Source organism: Amphiprion ocellaris, chromosome 7, assembly GCF_022539595.1.
Source record: "Amphiprion ocellaris isolate individual 3 ecotype Okinawa chromosome 7, ASM2253959v1, whole genome shotgun sequence".
NCBI classification, from domain to species: domain Eukaryota; kingdom Metazoa; phylum Chordata; class Actinopteri; family Pomacentridae; genus Amphiprion; species Amphiprion ocellaris.
In genome coordinates this window covers 23,844,949-23,870,566 of record NC_072772.1, presented here as the reverse complement: position 1 = coordinate 23,870,566, position 25,618 = coordinate 23,844,949, and the positions used below count along the sequence as shown (strand labels likewise).

Here is a 25,618-nt window from a genome sequence, read left to right as displayed (position 1 = left end):
CCGATCTGGTATGCAGTGATCATACAGATGTCTGTGGTGCCGATTTAAGAAATTGAATTAATTAGTTGGCTTGCTTTGTGCTGTAGTGCAAGATACTCCAGACATATTGCCTGTTTTTTTTTTTTAATCCACATTATAAGTTAAATTATTGCCATACAAGAGATTACAAGAGATTACTTTTTGCTACTCTGTGTCTTGTGATTGGAGTACATAAAGGAGTGAAAATTAACTCAATCACCTCTAGTTACTACAGTCATGTCCTTTAAATGGGTTTTTTCATCAATAATTTTGAGTACGGTACTTAAGCTTTGTTTCTTATAGTTCTGCATTTTATTATGTGTAAAATTGTAAATGTAGGACTTCTACTTGTAATCTAGTATTGCTATATAGTGGTATTATTATTTCTTTAATAACTGAAATTGAGCAATTTTAAAAAAATGTCATTGTAACTGAAGAACAAAATCAATGAAGAGAATGGAAGAGCAAATAACAATTGAAATGCTGGCATTTAATTTTATTGTAACCAGAATGTATGTAAGCTTATACCGAAGGTGGAGCTAATGTATATTCACACACTAATATCACTTTGGCTTACAGCATATAATTACATAATTGGAAATGTAATTGAAAATAATAAATGTCCCTTCTTTGTGTTAAATCAGGCATGTCTAAAGCATCCATGTTCCTCATCCATAATCTACAAACATTATCATTAAAACAGAACTAAATGATTAGGCACTTGTATAGAAACAAATGAGTTCCTGCTTTTGTATTTTAATGATTTGTTTAAACAGACATTCAATTAGTGGAGCAATTTCAATATTATTGGTTAGTTATGTGTTTTTTAACTGAGAACCGGCTTTAATAAGATGAGCTGTCACACTACATAAGAAGCTGATCTGAGATGGCTGAAGCCTCATCATGGACTGCATGCGAGGTATTAGTGTGTGGGCTAATTGCCTGAGGCAGTTGTAACCCACTGAGACAGTTCACAACAAAGTGTTTAGGAAATTCTGAAAGATGAACTGAGGAACATCAACAAAAAAAACAAAAAACATGCAGCAATGGAATGAAGTGAATGTGCTATTTAAATTGTGCTGCAATCTGTTAAAATTTGGAGGCAAAACATTTGCCAAAATAATATGCATTCAACACATCGTTTCCTAAGACATTCCGCTTATCCACCCTATTTCTTCTATCCAGGTTGCTAGTTACCTGTTGAAGTGCAGGAAGCTTTCTGCTTGGACCTGGACAGCCTGCGAAGCTTACTGCCTGTCTGTCTGTTCTGGGTTTCAACCTCCTCTCTCTCCTCACCTTGCTTCTGTTCTCTGACTTCTTTCTGTCCCTGTGACAGCTCTGTGCTTTTCTTACTGACTGAAATAGCACTCTGTCCATCAAAAGCAGAGGCTTGCCCTTGGGCCTGCTCAGAGCCAAAAAGTTCCTCTGACAGCAGGGCTGGGCTCTCTGTCCTGAAGACCATCCAGGACGGCGACTCAGTCTTCATCTCTTTCTGTTGGCTGCCTTCATCATCCTCTTCCTCAAAAAGTTCTGGAGTAAAAAAAATCGTCTGGTCCTCCTCATCGTCGTCTGAATCATCTGATGAGGCTGTTTCACTTTTACAGCAGGGAGGGGCTGTTCCTGTAGAAGGTTGTGGAGCCCGACAGCTTGATTCCACATTGATTTCACAGGAAATGTTTCCAGCCTTTTGTTTAAGACAAACCCCATCAGTCTTTAATGGTGGAGAGGAGATCTGATAGTTCTCTTTGTCCTCAGGATGACTGGATGTTTCCAAGGACTGGCTGGAATTATCGGGTGCTCTTCTTCTAAAGATTGGCTTCTTTAAGGAGGTGCTGATGGGGCTGGAGGCGAAAATGGGGAACAGAGCCTGATTTGTTGTTTTTGGATGTGAGCGAGGCTCAGCTGGGGGGACATGCGGCATCTTCAGTCGTTCTGTATAAATAAAGCAAAATTCAGTTTTTAATAATTAAATCAGTGCACAGAAGACATTTGTTTATCCTTAAAATAGTATATAACAGAAAGAGCAAACATGTTAAGATTAAGAAAGATATAGTAAATGTGGGCATACGCTCAATATAACCCAAACAAAGGTCAAGGGGATTTAATTAAAAGCAACAGTCCAACATCTGCTCATCAGCTCGCTCCAGCGCCACTCAGGCATGCAAAAGACCTTACAGTAATGAGGCAAGCCACTCAACTGATCCCATGGACCCCCACCCCCAACATCCACCCCGAACTATGAGGGGTAGAGGGGTGGGGGTCTACTACCCTTCTACCACTCTATCCACCACACTCAATTCAAATAGACAAACTGCTCAACCTTCGTATGACCCCAAAAACAATGGGTGCTTGCCAAGGCAATGTGCAAACATGTCACCTCAGCATATTTCTATCTGGTGATGCCATGCTCATACACCAAAAATGATATACACCTTTTGATCCCTGCCTTTTTAAAGCACCACTGCTTTAAATGTCACAATTCATGGAAGAATAATAAGTTAGACTAGGTTCCAGACAGCGGGTGCAGTATAATTATACTGACTAAAATCTTTTCTGTGCTCATTTATCAGAGGTTTGACCATTTTAGTGGAAAAAGACAATTTTATCACATCCGCATCATGATGGACACAATCTGAAATTGACATAGTAAAGCAGTACTGTTCCTCCTTAGGAACACACCTAAGAAAAAATGTGCATAAGATTTAAAGAGTTAAGCACTGTTTCTATAAAAAGCATACAATGTAAAGTGTAACTCTTCATGCTAATCATCCCACCAAAAATCCACTTGTACATTAAATCTTGAAGGGAAAAACTAACAAAATTCTGCATTTGTCTTACTGTCAATAACTTTAGCAAAACCAACAATGAATGCACAATGCCAACAAGTATTGTGTGTCCAAAGGCAAATATATACTACCACTCAAAAGTTTGGGGTCACTTAGAAATGTCCTTATTTTTGAAAGAAAAACAGTTTTATTCAATGAAGATAACATTAAATGAATGATAAATCCAGTCTAGACATTGTTAATGTGGTAAATGACTATTCTAGCTGGAAACAGCTGATTTTTAATGGAATATCTATCAGCTTGGAAGTTGGAGTGTAAAATCTGGAGAGTCACCTTATGTTTGAAAGGATTAACAAGTTCATGTCAGACTGAAAGCCACAGACACATTGTTGGTTTGGTTTTTCGTGGGATTTGTTTGCTAGTGACAGACTGTATTTTACTTTGGTAGAATTGTTGTGTTTGGACTGGTACAGGTTCAGTTACTATAATACCAAGATGTTGACAAAAAGAAAACTAGCCTTTTTATCTGAGATGCAAAAGAAATTTTCAAAAAACCATGACAGTACATAGATACCAAGGAAAAATATTGTAACGATCATTAAACCTCCCATCACCAGTTCCTGAGTGATATTATTAGATAAATCTTAAGAGGAAAGAGAATTATGCACATATAACATAATATAAAACATTGAGTGCCTAGACCCTCTAAACCCAAAAATCTAACTGTGGGTTTGAACGGGATGTTATCTTTAAATTACAATAAACTGATTTGCCAAAATTGCACCATTTATCAGGAATTGTGAAAAAAAGAAAGAATTGTCAGACTTTCAGCTTCAAGTGGTCCTTAAACTAATGTGACATGTAGTTCCATTGTGAAAATGAACCGGATCTAAGCTTGAAATGGTAATATTTCTGAAAAATCACTCTATTCTCTATGTCTCACTTAAAATTTCACCAAAAATGATACATTCGCAAAATATTATATATGTTTGGTTATAAAATGTTAGGTTTTTTTCCCCTGCTTTTAATGATTACGACTATGAAAGTGTTATACTGTACAAAAGACATGTCTAAGTTCTTTCTACTCCCAGTCACGATTGTGCAGGTCTTTATATTGTTGTGACAAATGAACCTACAGCGTGTTAAAAATGTGACAGAGGCAAAAACACCCTGAAACTGCTTGGATTTCAGAGAGTTCAGAGAGATGTTAAACTTGCAGTTCCAAAACTCTTCTTTCGATACTTCTATTTATCTCACCTGTTTTTTTATTCTCTTCACCTTTCAACTGTGTAAGAGAAAAAAAATGGCAGACTGAGGAGCTTGTGTCCGGCTGGAGTTCAGGCGGTTTGACACATGAGCTGGGTATCTGAAGCTCTGAGTCCTTGGCCAGACTCTGCTCCTCTACAGCTGCTGCTAAGTGAGGACTGTGAGAGGAAGCAGTAGGGCTGAGTTCTGCAGACAGAGAAGCCACCTCCAACTTCTGCTGCCCCTGTGAGAATGCTGCCAGAGACTGCATGGCATTGTGGAAGGTGTTGTGATGCTGGACAAGCTGGCGGACCCATTTAGACAGACCTAAGATTACAGACATACACAGTAGAGACACATGCTACCAAACATCTTACAGTGGATAACTATTGCCATCTAGTGTTCAAACTGACAAGCTGTGCAGGTCGACCAAGTCAACATTGTGAAGCATACTGAGTACCTGTGATGTACTTATTAGGATTATTCCTGTACCGATCATCCACAAGAATTAGGGCACCCCAGTCATTCCTGTGACGGATACACCTGAGAAATGAAGTTTGAAAGTTTAATTACCAAAGACAGAGAGCACCAAAGTAAATCTGTAAGGTAATCCACAGTAGCTTCAGAGCACAGACTTACCTTCCCAGGGCCTGGTTTAGGGCTCTGTAGGCCTGGATTTCATACCAGCGATGACCTGGGAGAAGACCTCTAGAGCTGCAATGCTGGTCATTGTACTTCATCTTCAGTTCCACCTAGAACGGCAATCAGTGGAATTGTTCAATAATTGCAGATTACGTTATTGCACAATTACAGTCATGGTCAAAAATATTGGCACCCCTGGAATTTTTCCAGAAAATACACCATTTCTCCCAGAAATTGTTGCAATTAAAAATGTTTTTGGCATACATGTGTTTATTACCTTCATGTGCATTGGAAAAACACAAAAAAGCAGAAGAAAAAAGGCAAAATTGACCTAATTTTACACAAAACTCCAAAAAATGGGCCAGACAAAATTGTTGACACCCTCAACTCAATATTTGGTTGCACACTCTTTGGAAGAAATAACTGAAACCAATCGCTTCCTATAACCATCAACAAGCTTCTCACACCTCTCAAATGGAATTTTGGACCGCTCTTCTTTTGCAAACTGCTCCATGTCTCTCAGATTTGAAGGGTGCCTTCTTGCAACAGCAATTTTGAGATCTCTCCATAGGTGTTGAATGGGATTTAGATCTGGACTCATTGCTGGCCTCTTCAGAACTCTCCAGCGCTTTGTCTCCAACCATTTCTTGGTGCTATTTGAGGTATGTTTCGGGTCATTGTCCTGCTGGAACACCCATGATCTCTGACGCAGACCCAGCTTTCTGACACTAGGCCCTACGTTGTGGCCCAGAATATTTTGATAGTCTCTAGATTTCATGATTCCTTGCACACCGTCAAGGCACCTAGTGTCAGAGGCAGCAAAACAACCCCAAACATCTTTGAACCTCCATCATGTTTGGCTGTAGGTACTGTGTTCTTTTCTTTGTAGGCCTCATTCCATTTTCTGTAAACTGTAGAATGACATGCTTTTCCAAAAAGCTCTACCTTAGTCTCATCTGTCCACAAAATGTTCTTGCAGAAGGACTGAGGTTTACTCAGGTACATTTTTGCAAACTCCAGTCTGGCTTTTTTTTTATGTCTCTTTGTCAGCAGTGGGGTTCTCCTCAGTCTCCTGCCATAGCACTTCTTCTCATTCAGATGATGACGTATGGTCTGAGCTGACACTTTAGCACCCTGAGTCTGCAGGACAGTCTGAATTTGTGTGGAAGCTGACTGAGGATGTTTATCCACCATTCAAACTATCCTGCATTGCATTCTTTCATCAATTTTTCTCTTCCGTCCCCAGCCAAGGAGATTAGCCACAGTTCCATGGGTTATAAACTTCTTGATTATACTGCACACAATGGTCAAAGGAACTTCAAGATCTCTGGAGATGGTCTTGTAATCTTAAGATTGTTCATATTTTTCCACAATTTTGCTCCTTAAGTCCTCAGACACTTCTCAGCTCTTCTTTCTCTTCTCCATGCTTGGTGTGACATACGTAGGCATACAGCACGAAGGTTGAGTCAACTTTTATACGTTCTAACTGGGTTCAGATGTGATTTCTATATTGCTAGCACCTGTTACTTGCCACAGGTGAGTTTAAACGAGCATCACATGATTGAAATAAAATGATTTACCCACAGTTGTAAAAGGGTGCCAACAATTTTGTCTGGCCCATTTTTTGAGTTCTGTATAAAATTAGGTCAATTTTGCCTTTTTTCTTCTGCTTTCTTGTGTTTTTCCAATGCACATATAGGAAATAAACATGTGTATACCAAAAACATTTGTAATTGCAACAATTTCTGGGAGAAATGGTGTATTTTCTGGAAAAATTCCAGGGGTGCCAATAATTTCAGCCATGACTGTATTGATGTAATTTAGTTAATCAGTTACAAATAATAAGAATTTCTTTCAGAAATGTTGTCAAGGGTGACCAGAATATGAACAAGATTATTCCTCAAATGTAAATTCGCCATTCTGGCTGCCGCTTTTACTTTATCAAGCCCCATTCTGCTTTAGTTATCTAACTAATCATTATCTTTATTATCGGTTAATTTGCCATTCACACTTGCTTTATAAAATGTCCAAAAATATTGAAAATTGTCTGTCACAAATTCCCACAAACAAAATAATGTTCTCAAATAGCTTGCTTCATCTGAACAGTACAAATTTGAGATACTGAATTGAAAATGTTCAAAAACAAACCTTTTAAGTGAAAGGGAGCTGCTAATTGACAATGACTGGGATTCTTTTATTGAAAAAAGTAAATTATCATTTAATTATTATTCAATTGTTGAAAAAATCTCCCTTGATGGGCTGCAAAAAGCAAACTGCATGTTTCACTTCAGTGAAACAGGCTCCTACTTCGAATATGACGCCTACTGCTAATCTTGAGTGTCAATTTCCAAAAAGTTATCAGCTACAAAAAGATTACCTAACACACTACACTAAAAACCTAATTTGCCATGCAACAACCACAGCAGTGTGGCAATACCTGGGAAGGAAGGTTCTATGCTTACCTAATGATGCAGAACAAATTGAATTAATAACAAAAATATAAGGGGCCACACCAAGTGGGGATCTAGGGCAAACAACCCAAACCTTACACAAATATTATTCAGGGCCTCAAGTAGTGGGATATGAGCTGCCCTCACAGACAGATGTGTTCTGAAAGGGGTACAGATGGGCTAAAGAGAAGCCATGACAGAGTAGAATGTAGGTAGGAGGGGCAGACAAGGTGGTCTAGGCGACATGAAGCATCCCTGCACAAAAATGCCAGGAAAGCATCCATCCATTTGCATCTGTCGCAGCTGATTTTAGCGTTAACCTTTCAGAATTGACAAGTGAAAAGTTCAGCTGGCGTATGACGGGATGCCATGCAGGGCAGGCTGCTGAACGGGGCTCTAACTGCTTTTGACAGGTACCGTGTGTTCGCCCAGAGCCACCAAACACGGGGCCATGGCAGGTACAGCCTGTTCCCTCACGCGCATCACGCAATGCCACTGTGGCCTGCCTCAGCTTGTGTGTGTAAACAAACAAGCAGAGTCACAGGAAATTCTAAATGTCGCCCCAAAGTTGGACTATGACTAATCTCACCTGAGAAGCATGCAAGCAGATATGTAACAATTGTCGCCACGAAACATCTTAGCACAAAGTTTGATATTTTGTAGAATGTAGGCCGAGGCCTGTCAGAAGGATTTAAAATGATTCTTTCTTTCTAAAAACAATCCAACAGGAGTGCAGGCTGTCAGTGGAGTGAAACTCATGTAGCTGTATCACAACAAGTTCAAAAAATGCTGTTGGCTTCACGGTGAGAGGTTTGCCAATGTATGAGACACCAGAGCAGTTAAAGAATCCACTTCTCAACCCACAAAAAGGCCGGTAGCCCCGAGCCGGCAGTGTCATCTAAATCCAATCACAGTCCATTTCAGCGTTCGAGCCATCACATCCCTGGTCTGTACCATGTCACCATTCAATCTGACGTGACAGGTTGCATATGTGAAAAAGCCAATTCTGGCTGCTAGCAAATCTCGCAAATGTGCAAGAAACCACAAGCTAGAAGGGATTACTTAAAATGTCAAGAGATCACTCGTTTGCTTTGGCCTTGTCCTCTACAGCAACTTGTTCATCCCTAAAAACATATATTTGACCACTAGGCATGATTCGCAGCTGAGTGCATCTGTTTGAGGTACATTTTACGTAGCGTGTGTGTGTGTGTGTGTGTGTGTGTGTGTGTGTGTGTGTGTGTGTGTGTGTGCGCGTGTGCCAGTGTCAGTGTGCTCGCCCCTGGCAGTCCAGGACATCTTGTGTCTGTCACTGAGATTGCTGAGCGCCTCATCTGCCACATGTGGCTGAGCTGACAGCTGAGTGGCTCATCTTCAAGACACTGTCCATGTGTGTGTGTGCCCACACTGACAAGGGCATCAGACTATCACACTCCTTTCCAATATGATCATGGATCAGCTCACACCATGTCTACACAGAGTCCTACTTATTCTTTAATTGCTGTTGTCTTTTATTTAATTCAAAAGCAGGCAGTTAATTTAAAACAAGCATTAATGTCAAACAGCTCAATTTTACATGTATGTGAAGGCTGAGGCTGCCACAGCAAGATGCCTTTTTTGGATGTGAACTGTATCAAACAGAGCTTTCAGACCAGTCTGGCCTCAGTCTCAGGGAAAATGCTGCTATTATCTCAGACTTGGTCTCATGAGTATTGTGGCTTTTTGTTGGGTCAAAACCTATTTGACTGAACTTACTTTTCTCAGAGATTTTTTTCCACTTACATCTCTCTTACGGGTGTGTGCTTGCTCAGACTTTTTCTGATGGATATTGGTTTTCCAAACTATATATACACTACTGGTCAAAAGTTTGGGGTCAACCAGACAATTTCATGTTTTCCATGAAAACTCACACTTTTCTTCATGTGTTAACATAACTGCACAAGGGTTTTCTAATCATCAGTTAGCCTTTCAACACCATTAGCTAACACAATGTAGCATTAGAACACAGGAGTGATGGTTGCTGGAAATGTTCCTCTGTACTCCTATGTAGATATTCCATTAAAAACAGCTAGAAGAGTCATCTACCACATTAACAATGTCTAGATTGGATTTCTGATTGATTTAATGTTATCTTCATTTAAAGAAACTGCTTTTCTTTTAAAAAAAAAAAAAAAAAGGACATTTCTTAAGTGACCCCAAACTTTTGAACGGTAGTGTATATCAATTTACAACTAATCAAACTGACAGAAATTGTGGGTGGGACATTGCCCAAGACTACAGAATGAGTACAATAAAGAGAGTCTGCTGCATCAGAGCAAAAACTGGCACATCTTTAGATTACAGTATTTCACCAGAAATGCTGTTTTTTTTAAAATGATACCCATTATCTGAAAAATGTTGAATATTGGATCTACTAATTGACGAAACCAATAATCAGTCTATGCTAACTCAGTGCTGTTTGGACCTATGTGAAACTTCACTCAGGTGGTCTTATGTAAACCTCTGATATTAAACCTCATCACTGAACAAAATATATGCAGAACATCATGTGCTGAAAACTGTCACACAAAGGACACAAAGCTGCCATTAAAAGTCTGGTTTGCAGTCTTAACATTTTATCAGACAGTTCCAGATTTATTTCAAAGTTTGTGGAATTTTCAGGTATGGCTGCTTTTGTTTGGACATCATTTACATTTGGGAGCTTCTTCTCTACCCAAAAAACAGGGCCAGTTTATATCCCTTAAACTTAGCTATTACATGCATTCTTTCAACATGGTTTCTGCAAAAGTGCAGAAAATAATTGTAAAGAGTAACAAACCATAAGACCGATGCTGGCTTAAGATTAAATGAAGAGTTGCTTGTGGTGCTGACAAGGACTGTGCAAGTGGTGTTCATGTATGACACAGCATTCCTTCAGCTTCTGCTGTTAAAGCTATATGTACAGTGTGTTGAGTGCACATGGAGCATTAATCATCCCCTCGTCTTGACGATTTCCGTGAACTCTTCAACATTCCTCCAAAATCGCCTTTATCCATTCATTTTACATGCTCGCAGGCCTTAGAATTAAAAAGCTCTTGTGTCTTTAATAAAAGACAGCCAAAGAGGTTGGGCTGAGACCTTCATTAAACTAAAAGAGATGCCTTATCAGTAGTAAGTGTCTTTTTATTGCTTGTTAAAACTACTTATTGTTTGACTTACTCACGCAGGACGTGACTGCTCACTGTTAAAACATGCCATTGGAAAAACTCAACATAAATGTAATACCACCTTTGGTTGGGCTTTCTCTGCAGAGGACTTTTCAAGTTCAACCTTTGATCTTTGTCACAATAACACAACAGGCCAGTAAAATGCCATGCTATGTGCTTAGGTTGGAGCGTCTACGAGTTATGCCTGTCTGGGAATGCAGGCGGTGCAGGCATCCAGAGTGCTGGAGTAGTTTAAGTGGAGAGAAGCTGGGCTTACACCTCTTATCCTAGCAATGGGGTGCTGTCGTGTGAGTGTGGCACAGAATGAATGAGTTAATATGTCTGGATCCATGTGTGCTCTTAAGAGAATGTGCACATGTTAGCACTAGTGCATGTTAGAGACAATGTAAGAACATGTCACGCATATGTATGTGTGCTTGTGTGGATTTAGGGAACAAGTTTCAGTGTGAAACATATGGTGTAAATTCAATAAGGTATTAATACATTAAAGGTGAAAATGGGTTTAAGAAAAATAAAATCAAACACATTAACACTGTGAAAATAAGAAGCAATACAGTTCCTGGACTGTGACCCTTACAGACCGCTTGGGTTACATTTGTCCTGTTTTTACATTTGATAGTAGTAAAAACATCCTCGATGCCATTTTTTTCTACCTTTAAATTTGATCTCATTTTCTAAAGTGACCCAAAATAAAACAAAATACAAATATTTTAAAATTTTACACTTTTGTTCAGGTGCTACAAATTTTTGTACATTGAAGCTGTTCTTGATCACATCTGACCCGTATCTATTGAAATGAACTTCACCAGCGTGGGTCAAATCAAAGAAAATGGTGGTTTTCCGGAATGCTGAAACTGTCAAACTGCACATGCCATGTTTGTGCATGTTTTTTGGGACAGTAGTGGCAGAGCACAAGGAGCATCCCTAAAAGATCTATTTTTGCACAGCTGTACTGTATGGAGCACATAATGAACAGAGATTATAAAGTGTCTTGCATATAGCAGAATCAGCACCCGCAGTGTCACAAAATAACCTTAAAATAAACTAAATTCAATCTCTTAATTCCAAGGTAACCAGCAGAGATCAAAAGAGGGGGGTCATTGAACAGCTATTCCCAGAAGACCGTTTTCAGTGTTAAGATTAGCTTGCAATTATCTTTTGGTCTTGTTTGTTGGTCCATGATATAGAGGTAAAGACAGTGTTTTAATGGCCATAACGGTTATAAAAGGTAATATAATACACCCACAGAGAGATCACTCAGTCTAAATAGATTTGTGGTTAACAGTTTGGTACAGCAATTTCTTCTGAGGGGATTCATGGGCTGGGTCAGTGAAGTTGGTTTAGCTCATTTGAACTCCATTACATACTGTTAAGTACAGGCCTGCACAATATGTCGTTTTAACACTAACACTGCGATGTGCACACAGTCAATAATCATTATGCAGGAAGTGCAATGTGAAGTACACATCATGCTACAACTCCAACTGTTATCATTTTCCATGAATAATCTACAAGAGAAGTTTGTCTGTTGAAACATCATTTACTTTGATTTAGGGATTCTTAGACACAGTTTTTTTTTATTAACACCACACAGAGTTTTTTGACATTAAGGCTCTGCATGTGCACAGCGAAAGGAGCAACACTGAAAAGGAAAATGTAGTTGTAAAAGACATGCAGTATGAAGTATCTTGCAAATTTCGCCACTATATAGGGAAACATGACTAATTTGTTTGATGATTTAAATCAGCACCACAAAGCTCTATATGGGTGCAAAACCAGATGCCAATGCCATGCACAGCAAAAAACTATTTCAGATGCCTTTACCATGCATATTATAAAGTTTCCAAACTCTCCCAATCCTAATGCAGTCTATATCACAGACTTGACCTGTGACAAACAGTATGCCATGCAGGACGCTCAATTATAAAAAATAATAGTAATGTAAGATAAACCTATGTTTGGTGACTCCTACCCTTGAAATATTAATTTCAGTTCAATTCATTTCCAATTCCTTTAATATTGGGCCTGCTTTTCAGTTTATAAGTCACAACTTAACCAATAAATGCAAAAATTACAGCAACAAACAGTTTCAGCCATTCAGCCATTTCAGCAACATCTGCAGCAGCACCAGGTCTCTGCACTTGACTGGAACAGCATTAATCTTGATCACTGTGATTCTACATAGAACAATGCGCCCTTACTCAAAAATATGGTTACCAAAAACAAAGGACACTCCATGCCGATTTCATCTTTCACTGAAAATAACCCTCACAGTAATGTAGTATTAACTATCTGGTCATGGATCCATTTCTACATGTGCAGCATGTTTCTGTCTGAACCTGTCGGTCCCTTCATGAGCTATTATGTCTCTGACAGAGTGCTGCAGCAGTATCTGTGCTAGTTTAGCATGCTAAAGGGGTAGCTGCATGACTTCACAGTCATCAGTGTCAGTGTCCTCATCCTCTCAGTAGTGCAATAGGGTTAGCTCACAGATCTTTACAGACCCTCAGGGCCTCTCTTGGGGCCACCTTGCTTCTGCCACTGTGACAACAACAGAAGAGTAAACGGAGGGAGAAACAAAACTGAAGTTGAAGATTTGAAAAAAGATGAATGAAAAAGTTTTGAACAGGTTTGGACACAATACTCAAACGTATCAGTCCAAAATAGAGGAGGGAGACCTAATGTTTAGATAATTCCACTAAAATCCAGGCAATTCAGATTTAAATTGCATTTTGTAACCATTTATAATACAGCCACAGATTCACAGTGTAATTTTGTTGCATAAATCTGTTACGACAAAAATATTTAGTTCCTTTTGGTACCTCTGCTACAATTAGTTAGTTACAGTACAGGTACAAAGGAAACAAGACTATGTAAAAGTAATTCTAAAAGCACACAGTGTAAAAAAAAATTTATTTGAGAAAACTGAACTAACAGTCTTGCTCTCATAGTTAAATTAAAGTGGGATAAGTGAAGAATGACACTGTCAAAAGCCGTACAAAGTTGAAGTGTCAGCAGTCACCAACATCACCCTCTCCCACCTGATCCTACAGCAGTCACAGCTATGACAAGAGATGGCAGGAGATGGCGAGCTCTCTGCGGAACGCTACACATGCCGCAAATAAACAAAGGCAATTGCTGTAGAGCACAGAAGATGTCATTAGAAATGCACAGTCTCTTCACGCTTGGTCAGCTCCACCTTGGCCCTAACCAGCTCTGGCTTCCACAGCTCTCCCCCCGGTGTTGTGCTCCATCCACTCATCTCTTGTTGTATTTTAGACGAGGTGCATTATTTCACAAGCTTGATGCAGCGAGACTACACCAACACGTCACCTTCATGATACTGTATATTAGCCTTTGTTGGGTTAGGGCTAACAAAATAACCACATAATGTAATAATATCTAACAGCAAATTGTTACAACCTTTAGTCTAAAAAATGTACCTTCTCTACTGTCTTCTGAAACATGACAACTGGTTGTCATTTTCTACAAGTAGGTAGTACAAGATCATGATTCCTTTGTGCCAGTGTCAACAGTCTAAAATAGAACTATGTGTCTTTTAAAGGAAAAGGCAGGGGACATTCTTTAATTTTTTTTGTGGTATTGTTAGGGCTGGGCAAGCTAACACAATATTATCGTGTTTACGCATTAATTAACGCCGACAATTATTTTATTGTGCATTAAAGTCCATTGCTCACTGGCTCTGAATACACAGACAGACTAACCATGGGTCACAGGAGGGCTGGATGTTGATCAGGACTTGGGATGGGCGTCATCACGTCTCACCCAAACTAACAGTGGAGGGAGGCTTCAGCAGACTGGTTGGAAGCAGCGTGTGGTAGAAATAGAGATAAACTAAAACAAGACAAGCCAACAAATGCTGCAGCGAAGTATTTAGCTATAGACTGCATTCTGATTAGTATTGTGGAAGACGTTGGTCTGAGGAACGTTCTTAGGATCACAACGAATGACAGCATGTATGAGCCTCAACCTGAATCACTGGAAGGGTGTTTTTTTGTCTGAGATTTTCCAAAAGACCAAAAGAAGTACAAACATCACAGTCAATCTCAGCTGTGTATTTTTTTTTTGTGTTCGACCACTTCACCTCATGAACCGGGACAGCTGCTACTGAACATACACTGTTTCTGCTGCTCCCTGATAAAAGAAAAATGTTTCTGCTGGTACCTGTTCACAAAAAAAAAACAATACAGATTTATAAATGTTAACTTGCTGTTGCTGGGAAGGTTCCTGTTCTAATCTTATGATTGTGGCTCTGGACTCTGAGGACAACTTGTTTTTCTATAACAAACCAGATGAAATGCTAATGCAGTTGCAGTGGCAAATTGCTTTGGTTTTATTTGATTTGATTACATTAATGTTTAGGTTGAGATTTACAAGAAATATGTTAACTGCTTCTGTGTAAAGAGAATACTGCTGTTTAAAAGCACCTTATTTCTTTAAAATGTTTGCAAGCTAAATGTGATTGCATTTTTGTTCTTATAGCAATATTTTTAAAATAAAAGTGCAGAATACACGACTTTTAAATTCAGTATTTAATTTTACGTATAACAATGTGATTAATCATAATTAATCGCCAAAAATAATGCAATTAATCGGGATTAAAAATTTGGCCAGCACTAGTTATTGTTAACAAATTGCAAAACAAAACCAATACCAGAAATGTGTCGGTTTCAGTCTGTAATCCAGCAGTCTGTCTCACGGTATATTCAGACTTTTCCTCCCATGCTTCAAAGCTACCTATCCTGTCACCATGTGCATTTTGTCAAATAAGCAAAACTGTTCTGTGAACTCTGCAAGGATTTTGCTGGTTGGAATGAAACATCAATAACTCCTCCCAGTCTACACCCATAACATATTGGCAGTTTAAATATTTTACTACTGTGGGTATTGCAGGTGAAGAAGTTCAGGATTTCATATTGGTGACTGTTTGTTTTCAGACCAAATTATTTTAGGAATTGAGTACTTGAACTAGGTAACAGCTGCTGAAAAAAAAAAACAAAAACAAAAAAACGGGCTCCTCTTAGAGTAAAATTCTAAGAAGTGTAACATAACCTTCTCTACAGCAATCCAACAGCTATTTTGATAACAAGAAACACAAAATTAAAATTTTAAAAAACAAAACATCAAACAAATCTGAGAACAAAACAAAAAGCAATGCCCTGAGAGCTGACAGAGGTGAAACTGACAGCTTTGGCTAAGGTGAAAGGGTCTGCAAAGCTTCAATCACCCACACGTCTTGCTACACTGACAGAACAGGTTAGTGAAAGCTTCATCGTGCTCTGACAGGAGGATGAGGAGGAGTAAAGGGGAGGAGAAGCGGGAGGTGGGGGAGACTCAAACTTAAAGGTCAACTTTATCTGTTAAGGACGGGGCAGACACAGCAACATCGCTTTGGGATTCTTTTTCACGGATCACCAAAAAGGGATGTTCTTATGTGGTGTGGGTTTGTTTGAGCGTGCACGTGTGTGTCTGTGAGATATATATTTTTTGTCTTCATTGTATCCAGAGTGTTGGACCTTGGAGCCAAAATGGAAAAAGTGAAGAAGAAAAAAAGCACAAGTTGGACACTAGCGTTATCATGGTCAGTTTTTAACAATTTTCAAAAAGGAAAAGTTGGGATTTCTTCACCAACATTTGTTAATATGAAGCATTCTATAACCAAGATAAACAAAGGTGCAGAAAACAGCGAGTGTAAGATTTAATGTGCCCTCTGGTCATGTGTGGTATACCTTTGCAGGAGCAATTTCCCCTAACAGATCAATAAAGTATTTGTTTCTGAATCTGAAAGGAGCTGTGACTAGCACCCATTTTTTGCCTGATACAAACAGATATGGACAGTTTTCAGCATACCAGGAAGAACCTCCTTTTTTAGCCATGATTGTGCAATGACTTTAGATTGTAACACATGCGATGTTCGTGCATTTTATAGTATGACAATTGAGGGCTGTGTAAACAAGAGCATGAAGTGGTAAATAATTTAAAGAATGTAATTGTAAAGTTTCCTTTGGCTTTTTTTGGTCAAAGTTGCACTTTAGCTCCAGCCCTGAAGCAAATGTTCTCTGGCCTGAGGATTGGACCCTCTGATCCTAACCACTTGTTTAGCAACCCTAACCCTAACCCTAACTAAAAGAGCTGCTGGAGAATAACTGCAGACTGTTGTGATTCTACTTGCCTGGAGGTCTTTGATGTTCGGGAAGGGAATTCCAATGGTGACCACTGCCCTGGCATTGTCATCTGTAAAGTCGAGGCCTTCGCTCACTTTACCTCTACACACAGCAATCAGCAGTGCACCATCTATAACAAATAAATCACATGCAGCATATATCACCAAAGTATATAAGTAATATTCAGTAAAACTGAACAATTGCAAGAGCTATTCTGTGGTAACTTATGATGATTATGTCTGGGTTTGCGCTGCTGTACAAATGATAAATCAAAATACTATTAAAAACAACAATTTAAGTTCAGATGCAGCTCTTAACTGTATTGCTACAAATCGGTTAATTGCTTGACTCACTGTGCAAGCACTAGATCACAGATCGATGTGTTTTGGCACAACTTTACTGGTGATCAAGTTACCATTTAAGCCACTTCAGTGTAATATAACAAAAACAGTCACTGGGCCAAAGCCATTTTGATGATGTTTACCAGTCTCACCTCTTCCCTCACAGTATTTGATGGCATCATAGTATGTCTGAAGCAGCTCATCAAAATCCCCCTTGGCTCCACCACGCGGCTCTGTGATCACGGTTTTCTGTTGTTCTAGCTTCTCCCAGAGACCAGTGTTGGTCCATCGGTCTCTCAGCTTGTCCAGCATCTGATCAAAATGAGAAGTAGTACCATGCTGTCAACACAGATGCTTGCCTAGTTTTTGAAAAAAGCAAAATTGCCAAGACAGTACACAATTCATTACTGATATTTTTTCAATAAGTCCTATGTCCATCATAACTTTTGATGACAGATTCAATACTCCTCAGCATTGAGAAGTGTTGCACTAATAACTAATATTTAAAGAAATGTTCTGGCATTCTTCAGAGACAAACTTTCAGCTGCTTTTTGCTCTAGGGGTTGTGTTGCTTTGCCCTTAATTAAATACCACCTTTGGGAATCCACTAGATTTAAGTTGAGCCAAATCTTTGGCCACGTCATATTTTTCCATCTCGTATGATTTTGGCAGTGTGATTTGGATGGCTATCATGCTGGGATATTCTTCTTCTGCCAAGCTTCAACGGTCTGGGAGTCTTCTTGTCAGCCAGTATTTGGAATTCATGGTGCAATTCATGGTGCCATTTATAGGTGTATTCATGCCAATACCTCTTGCATTAATGCAGCCCCACTTCCGTGCTTCACCGTCAGGACTGTGCATTCAGTCTGGTTGTCTTGTCCAGATATATACCAAACATGTCAGACCCAATCTGAGCAAAAAAAATGTTTTTTGGTCCCATCTGACCAAAGAATGTGATGCCAATATCCAGAAGGCATCTTTCTTGTTCTTTAGCGAAGTTTAAACTTGAAGTTTTGTGCCTAAAAAACAAACAAACATGTATTTCATCTTCCAGAAACTATGTTATCTAACGTCCTTCACACAGTCTAGGCTTAACTGGTGTGGCACTTGCTCTTCTGTTTTACTGAGCTTAATGGGCAGTCAGTATGGATTTAGACCAAATAGATCAACAGCAATGGCATTATTGGAACTAGCAGAAGAAATAACAACTTGATGTGAAAACAGCGAATTTACAGTTGGAGTTTTTATAGATCTGGAAAAAAAGGAATTGATATTATAAATCATAAAATCTGAATTAATAAATTGGAAAAATATGGCATAAGAGGAGTAGCGCTGAACTGGTTGAAAAGTTATATTAGTAACTGGAAACTATTTTTACAGATTGGAACACAAAAATCAAGTCTATTAGACATTACGTGTGATGTTCTACAAGGGTCAGTGTTGGAACCAAAACTGTTTATTCTACATATTAAAGATTTGTGTAAGGTCTCAAGGGAAATGAAATTTATGGTATTTGCAGATGATACAAATATGCTTTGCTCAGATGACAATTCAGAGAGATGATTAATTAAAGTTCAAACAGAGATGACAAAATTAAAACAGTGGTTTGACAGGAATAAATCATCATTAAATCTTTAAAAAAAAAAGACTACATTTACGGTGTTTAGCAATAGTAAAATAAACCATGCAATTCAGATAAGGATCGATAATACTAATATTGAAAGAGTTTATGAAAATAAATTTCTAGATGTGATACTGGATCACACACTCTAAAAGGGCAAAGCTGGCAAAAACTGTCTCATCACTGCAAAGGACAAGACGCATTTGGAATTTAAAAGCCTCTTATACATTGTACTACTCACTGTTTTTACCATACTTGACCTATTGTGCAGAGGTGTGGGGCAACACATATAATACTATATTACAATACAATAAACATGCAACATAAAAAAGATATAAGGATAGTAAAAAAATTTAGGAAATAATGAGCACACTAATATATTGTTTTCCAAAGCAAACACTATCAAGGTTCTTGATTTAGTTAAACTTAGAAGTGTGCAAATAATGTTCAAAGCAAACAACAATTTACTCCCTGATAACATACAACTGTTGAGAAGCAAAATTTCAAATTACAAATTAAGAAGAAATTTTCATTTTAAAAAGCCATTTGCTTGTACCACTATGAAGAGCAGATGTTTATCAACATGTGGGTAAACTTATGGAACGGTCTGGATGATGACCTCAAAATGAGAACTGCTAAACTATTTCAAAAAGAATACCAAAAAAGATTGCTTGAAAAATGTAATAATGTGTAAAAGTAAATGTGTTTTGGAGTTTTTAAAGAGGTATAGAAGTAGAAGGTTTGATGCAAACAAAAAACAGTAAGTTATGAAGTGTACAGAGCCGAATATTCGGATCTCAAAATTAATATCCGGATATCACCGTCAGGACCGACTATTCGGATATTTGGATATTCGCGTCCAGCCCAATAAATGATCACTGCATTTCTTCATTTCGCTACTGACCAGAGTTAAAGCTAGGTTTTATTAGCCATGTTTATGCCTTAGATCTATGGGTGACAACATTTGTGCGATGAATGAAAAGCTCAAGAGCCACAGTATGGATTGACATAAACTGTTGTATCCAGATTTCTGGTCCCACAGACAATCGGCCACTGATCAAGTCAAAGTTTACACTGTACATCCAGTGAGCAATCTATAATTTCTACTGAGGAATAACATCTGGACACATGAGGCTGACATTAATGGTTTTAAGTAAAATGTCTTCAGCACAATTTGGTACACACATTCATGTTATCCTCTCAATAAAATGTAATGATGATTGCTAAACATTTTTTATACAGCTCCATTATCGAGTCAAAATATCTCCGTCACAAAGGGATAGTAGAGGGTCAAAAAACTGCGGCCATTGCTGTTACCTTTTAGTCTTAATAGTTCTGTATTCTTCAAAATCAGAACTTTAAAAATGCAAAAACTACTCCATCGTACCATCACTCCCGATTATTCTCATCCAGAGCTAAATTTCCTTTCAGTCCCTAACTCAATGTAATTCTAAAAATTTACTTCTAAGTTTAAAAATGCCTCACTGTCAGGTACCTAATTCAGGGTAATCTTAAATAAGGTTCTGAATATTTTAAAGACCAAATATATAAAGCAAAAAGCCCATATGATAGCAAAAGTCCTACAGCAACATTTTACCTGTAATGCTGCACTAGTGTAATCAACTTTATATTAATTTAATGTGTAACTTATGGCATGACATGACATGATCTGGGTCATTATTCAGTATATCAGTGTTTACTCAGAAAGACTCCTGAGTGTTGAGACAGTAGGTGTGTTGAGTTACCATGGTTTTTTGGGCATTTAAAAAGAATCTTCTAGACAGAAATAGTTTAAACCAATGCAACCCCCCCTACTAGCCTAATAAACAAAAAAACTACAACTTCAGAGAGATACTAGGGGCAAAACGCAGCTGCATGCTAGGAAGACAGTAGCAGGCCTATGTCTCCAGTAAATCTCTACACCATGTAAGACATGCCACTGTACCACTTTATGACACTTTCCAAGTTTGAAACAAGCTTGCAACACAGAACCATTAAGCTACCCATGTTTGCTCCTGTGTCCTCAACAGCTTGGATTTCTTTTCTTTACTTGCACTTGGCAGAAAGCTTATGTGTTTAAACCTTCTCTGCAATAAAATCACTGTTGCTGTACTATTGTTAGTGCAAAAAGTCAGCGGCTCTCAAGGGAGGCACATTGATCTAAAAGCCCTCATCCTGGCATGGCCCCACTCATGTCTGTGCTGTGCAGATTATATCCTTGAATAAGCAAGGCTTCACAATCAAAAAGAAGCTTCACTGGCTCGGAAATGTGTTAGAAGGGTCAAATAGAAGTTCTTCTCGTAGTCAGCAGAAAACTTCTCAACAGACTAATAGTGTCAAGAGTCAGATGCATATGGAGCCTCTAGATGGGAGGAGGGCAGGGAGTATCCATCAACATCTCCCCAACAGTCAGCTTACCTACATAAATATTCAACTCAAGTGTTTCTCAAAAACACCATACAGAGTTAAAGAGAAATTTGCTCTGCGGGTTATGTGCAGTACTGAGGAAAACAACAGAAATACACAGGGAAATGAGATAGCAGGAGAGCTTAGATGGCTTCTCGCATGCCAGTGTGATTGCCACATAGTGGTGAAATGAAGCATGGGAAGGATTTTGTCAGGTTGCTGCCTCCTAAAGCAAGTGAGGTCAGGATGTTTGCATCAATAAAACATGATACATTGGCTAAATATGCAGTGTTACGTCGACAAGGACCCCCCTTACGTGCGTCTTCAACTCAGCAAACTGTTTGCCCTGCAATTGCTTTCCAGTGCAATCTAGCAGCAGGAGATGAATAATTTATGTTATGTACTTTAGGCAGATCTACCACTAAACAAAACAGCCATTATCTGCCAGGCTGCACTTGGGAAGTAGTTGATTCCGCAAGGAGATTAGTATGGAGGCAGAATGTTCTCACTGATTAAACTGATGTGACAGGGTCAGTAAACACAGGATTTAACCATGTTTTATATTCACTACTGAAAAGGCTGGTACTTTTAAATGTACTATTAAATAACAGAAAATACCTTTTTAAACAAAGGCTATTTCTGATGAGAACAGAACAATTTGGGCTATTAAAGACCTGAAGGGCATTTGGGAATATTATTGCAATCACAGAAATTTGATCATTTGATCATGTGAAGTGTGATGACCAATAGCTAATTCAAAAGATCATGGGAATTCAAATCATTCAGTATGATGCGTTGGGATCAGAACAAAATTTTCTGTTTGGTACACTGTGAAGATGGCTGTGTTGCCAGTGTTGACAGAAAGAGAGAAAAGCAGCGTAATTTACGTTAATTTTAAACCTTGAATTGCACAACTCGATTTAACGGTTCACTTAAGTTAATTATGAATATGTTCCCATTGTCCTAAATAATAATAAAACCTATTTTATTTTTATTTTCTCTGCTATATTGAAAACTTGCCAATTTGTGATCCCAGAACTGCGGTATATATATATATAAAAAAAATCCATGTATCATTATACTCCTGACCTCTGCTGTGGAACCAGGTCCCAGAGTTGGTTCTGGAGGCAGACTCTCGCCCTACTTTTAAGATTAGGCTTAAAATGTTCTTTTTTAATAAAGCTTACAGTTAGAGCTGCTCGTGGGACCCCGAAGCATCCCTTAGCTATTGTCCTAGACTGCTGGGGTACTTCCCAAGATATGATCTGGTCAGTGGTCTGCACCTACAAAGAGCGTTTCTACCTTTGTGGTACTCAAAGCATTTCACAATGTGTTTCTCATTCAGCCATTTACAAACATATCCACACATCATTGTGAACAGAGTTGCCGGTTAGGTGCCTGCCTACCATCTGGAGCAACTTCAGATTCAGTGTCTTGCCCAAGAACACTTCAACATGTGGAGGGGTGGAGGATTGAACTACCAATCTTACGCCACAGTCACCCTGATGCACTGAGCAACTCAACTCTAACCTACTCTTTCACTCACTGCCCCTCTCTCCAACAAGGCGTCCAAGACATACAATTGCAGATCTGAGGATGCAAATCTCATCATTCTTTGACTTACACATTTCTGTTATGACTGGCACAGTTAATGAAGCGTGACTTGGGTTCAGATCAGAACAATGCTTCCTTCACCCCATCAGGTTTCTTTGGCAGACAAATGGATAGGTATGAATGCAAATATTCCAACACCATGTATGCAACTTGTCACTGGTAAACTTCAGGAAATAAGAGTCCATTGGCCAATGTGCATAGGGAAGCTCACCTAACAGGCTTTCCTCTAAGTGGCTCCACCACCATAATCCAGGCAAGGTTGCTATTTGCCAAAAATGCAGTTCTAAAGAGAATCTATTTCATCTGATACCTCAGCAGTTTGCCTCAAGAGGTCACAAGAGCTGCTGTCGTGAAAAACACATTTTAAAAATGACAAGAGCACACCAACTCCTCCACCATAATTTCTAATTTCCTATTTTTTTTTTTGGAAGAAGGGAAAAGGATTTCCCTTCTTCCATGGTCTAGCTTTAATGCTTCTGTATTCACTGAAAAAGAAATCCAGCCATTGCTGGAAAAATGGTACCTGATAAAGTCTTTGGCTATCAAAAAAAAATTTGACAGAAGGTGTGCATTTAAGATGTCTTCACAAAAATCATTAAAATTATTAGCTGGTATGAACGCAAGACAAAACAGTTCCCACTAAATAAATGGCAATAAATACCCTTTTGATTGGGAAAATTTAAATATTAGCTACACTTACAACATAGTGGAAAACTCTATTGGAAAGCAAATTGAATTCACTCAACATAAAAATGAATATGTGGGTTAGTTCAACTGTCTGATAAATTCAACTGCCATTTGTAGGTGTAAAACTAAAGCTTTTACTGTGCAGTCAAATGGATCTTCAGCACCTTCAGCAAAGCCTTTCAGCCACAAGAGTGTTACACACTCAACATTTAAATTACAGGCAAAAATTACAGACACGAGGACCTTAATGAATAATTTAGGAACAACATCTGGTGCTAAGCTGGCAGACAGTTATAAGATGTCAGTCTACAAAATAAACTACACATCTTTGAATCAGTTTACCACAAAACACCAAACTGAAAAAGCAGGTAAAGGCTAAGGCCTGCAGATTAACAATATAGGAAGTACCACAAAAATCAATGTGGTAACTGTGTCAGATAGGTTAAGTTCTACCAATTATAGTCCATTGCTTTATAGACATTACATAACATCCAAAATATAGTAGCTTGTACATGTGCACATGTAAATCATCTCAAAATACATGCTTAAATTATCCTTCTCTTTGCGGTCATTTCATTTTGTTGGTCAATAGCATCAAAGCACAATTATGTGTATTTCACACTACGGCCCAGGTTTCTTTCACAGACGGTTTGAGTGTATGTCTGAAGCTATATGTGAACTTGTTTTCCATAACAGCAAAACTTTCATTTAAAAGTGAATTCATTTGTTACCCAGCACTTTTAAACTTCAAGAGGTGCAACAGCAGCATAGTTATGATGCCTGTGCAACATGGATGGGAATGAGCAGTATTTAGCACATGAGAGGGCACAACAAGGTGTGAATAATTTATTGTCCTTTCTAGGCATGGTAGGTGCAATGCTCTGCCTCTGCAGTGACATGGTGAAGTGGGCCAGATCTTCCTGCCAATTGGGACAGGGTGGTGAAACAAGTAGACAGAAGCAGTGAACTGTAGTCTTTCTCGCACTTTTACACTTCCCCTCTTTCCCCCGTACTATCTCCCCATCTTTCACCTCCTCTGCATCCGGCCTCACTCTATCTCCTTCCCCGTGTCCCTGGTGTCAGTGAGCTGTGTGGCGACACATCGCAGCTCCTCTAGTGCCTGCTGAATTATGGAAGGGGTTTGGAGGCGATGGCATTAATGAAACATGCAGCCAGGAGCCACATTTCGCAGTAGCGAGGGGAGACGTGTTGTTGCAGTGTAAATTATTCAGCCCCAAAATATCACAGCAGACATCACGCCAAGACTGGTGGCAAGAAGCCACCTGCCACCTCTGGCCTACCACTCTTCCCTTGTCGTCTGCTCTACACATCCCAGCCACACCGGTGGTGACAACGGAACTCTGCAAGAACGCTGCCTGCTGCCCAGAGAAGACAGCCGCTGATATGATTTTACTGTCTTCTTTTCAAAAAATAGATTAAACTGTGATGAATATAAACTCTTTTGGGACATATAATGTCTAACACTCAACATCATCAAACACAAGTCATTCATATCTCTAAATGTCTATCTAGCAAAAGATCTCAGATTACCAGATTATGGAGATTTATCATTGAAGTGTATCACAGTATTTGTATGGATAATTATGTGTAGTGATTGTGTGCTAAATTGAAACTTTTTAATAACTTGGAAAAATGCCACAGAATGTCACTCAGTTGGAAAGGAAATATTATATTTTCTTATGCATTTTTAGGATAAAGTTGGTAATACAATTTCAACAATTTTCTCATAAAATCCAACTAAAAGATCTAGACCAACAATGAGTTTCTCCCCCAATATTCTCTGGCTTTTCTGCACTGTCTATGGCTCTCAGCCTCAAGCCCATTTGCACATAATGAAGACAAAAATCCTTAAACATTTGTTATAAATACATAAATTTTGAAAGTATCACAAAAAATGGACATTGGTTTTTTAACCACTGTTACTGAGAATTTAGTAAATAGTACATTTTTTGGGCAATAAATTTGTTAATAATAAATAAATATAGAATAGCACCAACCTTATGGTTTAACAATTCATTTTTTAGGTTACACTCATACAGTCTATGGTTACATTCCACTTGTAAAATGCAAACAGCTAGATATGATAGGTATTTTCTACCAACATTAAATATGGTTGGGTTTCAAATAAGTCGTTCTCTGCTGCTAAATTTAAACTCATTTGAAAAGTGAATAGTCATGCATGTTATTTATCAATGGCAAATATTAAAGATTCATATATTTGGACTTAAAGTGTTTGTTGGACAAAACAAGCAATTCAAATTTGTTTTTATATTATTTGTATAGTTCCCACATCATGTTTTGTTATATTTCAATCACACTGATAGAGACGATTCATTGCTACTGTGGCTGCAGAAGGTACCAAACAGATTACTCAGACACCCTTTAACTTGGGCTTTTTT

The 25,618-nt window shown here is 38.6% G+C and overlaps 1 protein-coding gene across 4 annotated transcripts in view; it reads right to left on the bottom strand.

Annotated features, from left to right (window-relative positions):
- Positions 1-493: 493 nt before the first annotated feature.
- Positions 494-25,618, bottom strand: part of brip1 (BRCA1 interacting helicase 1) — a 50,038-nt gene continuing 24,913 nt past the window's right edge. For all 4 annotated transcript variants that reach the window (XM_035956859.2, XM_023289328.3, XM_023289330.3 and 1 more), the window contains exons 15-20: positions 17,023-17,182; positions 16,538-16,659; positions 4,689-4,801; positions 4,510-4,592; positions 4,062-4,376; positions 494-1,950 (exon numbers count right to left, since the gene is read on the bottom strand). In XM_035956859.2, coding sequence (XP_035812752.2) covers positions 1,208-1,950; positions 4,062-4,376; positions 4,510-4,592; positions 4,689-4,801; positions 16,538-16,659; positions 17,023-17,182 — 1,536 coding nt within the window. In that variant the 3' untranslated portion in view covers positions 494-1,207. The remainder of the gene's footprint in view (positions 1,951-4,061; positions 4,377-4,509; positions 4,593-4,688; positions 4,802-16,537; positions 16,660-17,022; positions 17,183-25,618) is intronic.